Source organism: Stylophora pistillata, chromosome 12, assembly GCF_964205215.1.
Source record: "Stylophora pistillata chromosome 12, jaStyPist1.2, whole genome shotgun sequence".
Classification (NCBI taxonomy): domain Eukaryota; kingdom Metazoa; phylum Cnidaria; class Anthozoa; order Scleractinia; family Pocilloporidae; genus Stylophora; species Stylophora pistillata.
This window is the reverse complement of record NC_142530.1, coordinates 23179782-23187347: the sequence shown is the minus strand read 5'-3', so window position 1 is coordinate 23187347 and position 7566 is coordinate 23179782. Positions and strand designations below refer to the sequence as shown.

At 37.6% G+C, this 7566-nt stretch overlaps 1 protein-coding gene across 2 annotated transcripts; it reads right to left on the bottom strand.

Annotated features, from left to right (window-relative positions):
• Positions 1 to 1546: 1546 nt before the first annotated feature.
• On the bottom strand, positions 1547 to 4093 carry LOC148719327 (uncharacterized). 2 transcript variants are annotated; one of them, XM_088741468.1, is made up of 4 exons: positions 3184 to 4093; positions 2896 to 2985; positions 2366 to 2382; positions 1547 to 2009 (listed from the first exon to the last, which is right to left on the bottom strand). In XM_088741468.1, the coding sequence occupies exons 1-4, from the start codon at positions 3299 to 3301 to the stop codon at positions 1932 to 1934; spliced, it is 303 nt and encodes a 100-aa protein (XP_088597594.1). In that variant the 5' UTR covers positions 3302 to 4093; the 3' UTR covers positions 1547 to 1931. The 2 variants fall into 2 exon arrangements, with proteins under 2 accessions (XP_088597594.1, XP_088597593.1); XM_088741467.1 differs by lacking the exon at positions 2366 to 2382.
• Positions 4094 to 7566: the final 3473 nt, after the last annotated feature.

The window sequence follows — 7566 nt, the reverse complement described above, 5'->3', positions numbered from 1 at the left end:
TTCGAACCACTGACCTCTGCGATACTAGTGCAGCGCCTGATTTTTTTCAGTTCTGATTTTCAGGTCTGATATTCGCTATTGCATAAATAGCACTCTCTACTGCGAGGATCGTGCATCATACGTACCTTTCTCATCATGATACCACGTTCTATCCCATTCTAGCTTTCGGCTTATATTTTTTGTGCTATCAAATAGAGCCGACGTTGATGATAAAAAGCACAGCATGATTATGATGACGACACTGCGGAATTGCCTTTTTATGACGCTCCTAAAAAATCTTCCTCCATCTTTCTGACTTTTTCAGTCATTTCTCTCAGCACCTCGAAATTTCCATGCCCCACTATGCATTATAAGATAACGTTTTCAATAACCTCTTTTAATGGTAATAATAATAATTTAATATTTATATTGCGCAAATTAACATGTGGATATGATCAAATGCGCACACAACACTTTTCGGGGGACTTTGGCCGGACTGCATCAGCAGTTTATAAACAATCGAAGGAAACTTATTTAAAGATGCCCCCTCCCCCCCCCCAATTCCCAGTAAACAGGCCAGACCACATCAGAGTAATCTCGTGAGTGGGTTCTTTAACGTCCCCTGCCTAACCAAATTAACTAATTAGAAGATGCAGCTTCCTCCATCAGCAGGCTGTGCATCGTTTTCAAAGGCTCGTTACTTCCCGTGTTCTGCTGTCTCCTTGCAGGTACATCTACATTGTACAAGGCCAAGAAGACCAATTTCGTAAAGTGCACTAAATCACTCATTGTTGCAAAAGTGATTTATAAAAAATACAAGCGAATTCTCCTCACTCGATTAAAACTCAATGAGAAACCTAGAATAGATTAAACCTTTAAAGACGTTTAAATTGAGAACATCCCTGAGGCGACCAAAAACAAAGAAAGATACAAAATGCTTGAAAACACTCAGCTGAAGACTCTCTTAATTGAATCAATCAGCACAGTAGATTTCTTAAACTCAAATTCAGGAGCGGTTTCGACTACCAAACAGTGTCCAAAATCACTGCGGCAATTGTTTGAAAGAGAATCAATCTTTTCCGTACTTTTTCAATTGACCATATACGACCCCTACATTCAAAACTAATAAAGGTAAGAAGTTTGTGAAGATTGTGTATTCAGTTTGTTACTGCAAAACGAAAATATGCGAGAAGTAATGAGAGATCAAAGTGCTATTTTAGAAAAGTGATGTCAGATGTAAAGATTCGACAGAGTTGGTTAATCACTAGGATTTTTAGTGAGAATGAAATAGAGAAATCAACTCAAAACAGACGGGGATAAAACATGCCTGAACCATTTGTAAATACCAATAGGGAAAATTGCAGTTATGGCGTGATTTAAGGATTTAAAATTATCACAGCAAGGTCCTCTACAAGCCTAACATTGAGCTTCTGAATTGGGAGAGAAAGTTCTAGCACCGATCGTTATGTAGCTTGAGTCAGATCGTAACGTAGCCTGTTAGTCCAGTTGATAGAGCATTGCACCGGTATCGCAGAGTTCATGAATTCAAATCCAGTGCGGGTCTGAATTTTTCTTCTTCTTTTTTTTTTTTTTTTTAGGCCTTATTCTCACATCTACGTAAGTAATGTTCATTACTGTGAGGATCGCTTTCATACATTTCTTACAACCGCAGGACACGTATATGATTTTCATATATTCAAATTCATTAAAGGGTGGCCAGCAAAGACTTGGTGCCGATTAAAATCCACAATGTATTGAAATATGATATAAAGCGCATCTCAAACAGTAGATCAGAAAAAGTCACCCCAATACTTTTCGGGGTTCTAGAATACTACAAGAGGTTTTGAAAATTGGCCGAATCACTTAGGGATGCTTTACAACTTGTAATGTTTGCATGGTCTTGAAGGACACTCAGAACTGCAACTCACCTGCTCTCTGAGATTTGAGTTTTGTCAAATTATTCCTTCTTTCATTTTCGAGTCTTGCCACTCTTTTGGACTCATCATCCAACTTCCCCTTTTCACTTCTCGCTTCGTAACAACAACAAGAAGTTTGCGTCACCAAATTGTCAGCACAATTGCCGTGCAACAGTTAATTATAACATTTCTATAGGACAATAAGAGCTTATATTTCAATCAAGGGTTTTCTTTGTTACCCATTTAGTTCTCTCTATTTTGGACTCAGCAGTTAATGAAAATTATATCGTACAGCTTTTTTTTTAAGTAAATACAAGTTTTATTAAAAACAAGACTCTCGTAGAGCTTGTGCATTCAGTTTGTAAGTGCAAAACGAAAGTTTGCGAGGCGCACTGATAGCATAAGGGATCAAAGAGCTAACTTAAAATTACGATTTAAGATTGAACCATAAGAAATAGCTGGTTACTCACTGGGGATATTAGTGAACCTGGAATAAAAAAAAGAAATCAACTCAAAGCCAACGGGGTTAAAAATATACCTGACCCGGTTTGTAAACCTCAAACTGAAAGGAAAAATCTGCATTAAGATTTAACGATTTGGAAATGATCAAAACAAGGACCTCTACAAGCCCGATATTGAACTTCTGAATAGGAAGGAAAATTCTAGCCTCGATCGTCATGTAGCTTGACTAATTACAAGGTGATCAGCAGTGATATAGTGCTAATCAAAAACTACAATATATTGAGATAAAGTGCATCTCAAATTGTGGTCAGTAAAGCTCTTCACTCTAATACTTCCGGTATTAAGGAATACTTGCAAGAGGACTTGATAATTGGCTGAGTCACCAAGGGATTCCTTACACCTTGGAACTTCTACAAAAGTTTAGCCAAGATAACACAAAGAGCGAGAGACTCCTAAGATGGTGCATGCATCAATATTCATACAATTATTAACTCTTCACTGAGTGAAAAGGAAAAATCTTTGTAAATATTGATCATACCTTCCAACGGGCTGCTAAATGTTTTTCGATGCTCTTCTGATCTGTCACCATTTTGTTCGCTTTCTCTTTGTTTTTCTTTCCGCACAGTATCTATTACAGAAACAAAAAAGATCAACGATGAGATTGAATGAATACTGCAAATGCACACTGCAGGTTCTGACAGCAACTTAAAACACCATGACCACCTTAAGTTGCATCAGAGTAAATTCCAAGACCTCGTCAGGTAAATGCTCTGGATTTAATTCAATCGAGATGGATGATTTCCATAAAACGTTCTGATTTAAATACCTAGCAGCTTGTCTGCGATCCTCTTCTTTTCCAATTGAATGAGAACGCTCACAAGACATCCCACGGTTGCGTGGAGGCCCTCCTTATTCCTCCTTATTTGGAGAACAGCACCTGCCATATAGGTTCTGCGTAAGAAGTCTTTATATAATCAAGGTCACCATCAGAAAGTTCAAGAAGTGCTCCAAAGTCCTCCCAGATGTTCCCTATATCTTTTTTAATAAGGGTAGCTATCCTTCGAGTAACAGTTAACTTTCTCAGCTCCTCGGTTTGGGCTGAACAAAATAAAAAAAACAGCTTAAGAATTTAAAAGAAAAAAAAGAGGTTTCGACAAATACTCGTGGTAATATTCAAGTATAATTTGTTACTGTATAATTCAACCTACAGAAAGAATACTACAATCCTACGAACTCGACTACTTTATTAAAACAAAGTACAATTTCTTACCGAGGAGCGACTCCTAAAGGCAGAACAGTAACTATCCTAAACTTACCTAAGCCCACTACAGTCTATATCCTAGTTCACCACTGACACAAACTCATAGTTGTCTCCTAATCTCCTAGAAATGAATAATCTTCCATGGAAGCTCTATCTTCAGTAATATAGCTTTCTAGACAGTCAGTGACGTCATAACAGCTACAGCTATTACTACACAACTGAGTCTTATATGTACTTTTACAAAGTATACTAGAACATTCCGGAAGCTTACAACACATATATTTTAGAAGTATTATACATCATAACTACGTGACCTAATAACATGTAAACACGAAAAAATAAACATTGTCAACTGTCGGGACTTTGGAAAAAAGGGTCACTGGTTCGCCAACGGCCTTGGCAAAAAATAATATTCTAATTTATTGCACCGCTCGCAGCGCCCTTGGGTGAGATGAAGCGAATCCTATCTTCTGATTGACTTCGTCTCGGCTATAAAAATGCACAGAAAGAACTCGGCCAATATTCAGCCATCTTGACCTCACGCTCGGTTTATAACATATGTCTTGCAACAGCCAAGCTTAGTTTGCCGGAACAATTTTCAGTGCCGAATGCATAACGCAAAATCAAATCATGGGAGGAAATTTTGAACATGGTGATTAAAAGAAGATTTGAAATTTTCGATTTCAGGATATTTTTCGGGTAGGAAACTTCTGCCACGTATTTTTTGGGTAGCTTGATTGAAGTAGGGATTTTTGGGGAATCCCAAACAGTCTGCAGATCGGTGATAGTTCTCGCGCGTCCCGGCCGCGAAGTAGAAATTCGACATGGATTCGTTTTGGTTAAATTTTTGTCCAGGGATTGTTAGGTTTTGATTTTTGCCTGCGTTTGATCATCCCTGTCCCTTGAAATCCGGAGTAACCCCCCCCCCCGTCCCCCCTGTGCCAAGCTAGGTGCTACTTAAAGAATAAGTTTATTTGGAAATTTAAATATCCTACATTAAATTTGGGAAGTGTATACAACAATTTAGATTTCTTGACTGTTAGAGGCTGTGGGAATAAAAGGCGCGTACATTTATATTATCACTTGCTATGCGTGTACAATCCTGTGTATCCCGATAGCTTTGTGTTTTCGCTTTATCTGAACTGAGCTATCTATTCGTGCTTGTACACTGACAACAGAGAAAATTGTATAACCAATGGGGCGATTTTTCCTATCCAACATCTCACGGGCTCGCTAGCCGCGAGTTCCTGCGAGTACGGGAGATTTTTATCCGTCTTATTTTCCCAGCTTAGCAAGGTAAGAACGGTCGGTTTCATCAGACGTTGCTTTAAAACTACTCGAATGTATTTTTCATCATGCATTGTTTCAAAATACGCGTAAAAAATAGATGATACCAAGATGAAATTTTGGAGAAACGTTGCTCCGAATTTTATTTCATCGCCGGAAGAAAGGTCACTTAAAAGCTTAGATAAGATTAAGCATTAGATCAATTGACGCTGACCGGAAGTGCTTGTAATTTAACACGACAGAAGGAAACTCTTCTGTGTCAGTTGTGACAAGCGCTGATTTCGTGTTGTAAATTCAAATAAACCCTGAAATGTTTTCTGACTTGTTCGATATGTAGATGGTTGAAAATTGAGTTTATTGCAATGGTAGGTAGGATTTAATAGGTGCTCCTGATTAGTGGCATCTCCCATTAAATTGTTTCTCCAGATGGCAATGGTTTACTTTACATCAAAGAAGGATTATTTCCAGAGAGACTCTCACTAGGCGCCAGGTCTTCGAACTATTGACGATCCGCGTTATTCAAAGGAAATTTGTTGGCGTTACAACATGAACAGGACTCTGGCCCAGTATTCTATTCATCACCCGAGAAGAATTAAGATGTACATTAGTATATTTAGAAAGAAAAAAACTAGCAAACCACAGAGGCTTGTGCCCGCAGTAGAGGTGTTTCGCCTTCGGTCATAGGGTGAAATCCAGGTCTTCTACAAGTATAATTTGACCTAAGAGAAATAATCGCTTTCATTTTTTCCTATCCATTCAAATAGACAAAGAAGAGAGTTCTAATGATAAAGAACCATACTTGTCTCGCAGGACTATGCATCAGAAACTTCCAAGAATTGAGAGAAAATTTGAGCGAGCTAGTAACATCAGAGATCGATGGTGAAAAAGGAAAGATAGGCGCTGGTGTTCAGCATCTGCAGACCGAAACAACAAGCATTCAAAAGTCACAACAGGACATGGTCATCAGTACGCCGGGTAATATACCAATAGTTTATATAAACTTAACATATGAAGTTTACCATTTGGCAGAACTGTTTGGCCAGATTTGCTTCGCCTTTAAAAAGATCTGAAAAATATCCAGCCAGATTCTAAATTGTATATTGCTTTTTGATAGAAAATAACAGAAATTTCTCCTCTTCATATTCAAACTTAACAGGGCCACAGCTTGCCAATTCAGACTTACGATAAACGCCCTTAATCAGCTTATTCAGCTGACATCAGTTTCCATATTCTCCATAGTATTCACTGTACATTTCCTAAGACGCTGACAAAGAGAATTTGTTTAATAATCAAGAGCTGCTTTAGTTGGTGATCATTTTCTTTATTCTCATAACCTTTATGTTTGACTCAGCAGTGATATTGTAAGGAGAAATAAGATGTTAATCACTCTTAGGTGTCAACGTGTTCTGGTGACTGGGATGCTTGTTTCCCTTCATATCCTAAGTTTTTCTTTCTATAGGATAGAATTTCCAGATTGTGGTATTTGTTTAGGTTGGGCTTTGTTAGCGTTATTTTGTGAAATCATTTATGAATAAGGTAGAAGAACAACTCAACAATAATTACAGGTATTTTCATATTTTGGCTGTAAGGTAAATAAAACCAAATAATGTTTCTTGAGTTAATTTCCTATGTCTGTTTGTTTTTTTTTTTATAATTACTTATTAGATATTTTCAATGTATTCGCTAGACCTTTAGGCACCATTACCTGATTGTTACAATTTTTTAAAGTCGGTTTGAGCAGCCATAAAAAGTTTTGTAATGTGATGTAGACGAAGATACCCATGAAAGAGAACACGGGTGCTTAGACATCCGATGAAAGCTATTGTTCCATTAATGGCTGTTATCTTTATCGATAGCAGCTATCATTTTCAATTGATAATTGGTCCTCTAGATGGAACAAATTGCCAAGAACATTTTTCAAAAATCATCGTCATTTTTCTTCGTAAACACATCAAAACATTTGAATTTACAATAAAAACCCGCCTCCTGCTCTCTAAGAAAACGTGAAAAATTCACGAACTTGGCACTCATCTTAAATGAAAATATTCTAGATGCAAGTTCACAGTCCCTCAACTTTCGTTCACAAATCTACATCAACAAGAGACCGAAAAGTGTCAGAGTCGCTCCGAAACAGAAATGGTATTTCCATTTTACGGCTCAGCCCTCATCAATAAGGAAAAATACACCTCAGTGCATTCGAAACTTCGGAAGTCAGTGATGGACACCCAAACCAAGCTGGTGGATGACTTTAACAATCTTAAGAGCACTTGGCTTGTAAATCAAACAAGCTGTCACGCATGAAATTTTGTGCAACGCAGTGACTACGCTTACTGAAGACAGTTTTCTCTGGATTCTCTGTATCTCGAAAATGTTATAAAACATAATTCAATCGACACCTAATGGAACTTCTACGCATTTAAAACACTACAGGAAACAAGAATGGTAACCTGATCTTAAATATTAGGAGAACTTCGTAAACAGAAACAACCCCTTTGCATTCTGATGGGTACGAATAAGGCCCCATAGCCCTAACTGATATAACTGTGACAGAGTCAAATCAATTTAAAGGGACATGCTATGTTTTATAGCGTTTATGTGACGTAGAAATTATTTTTAAGAGCGAACACAAACATCAATGAAGCAGATAGTATAAGTCCAGAA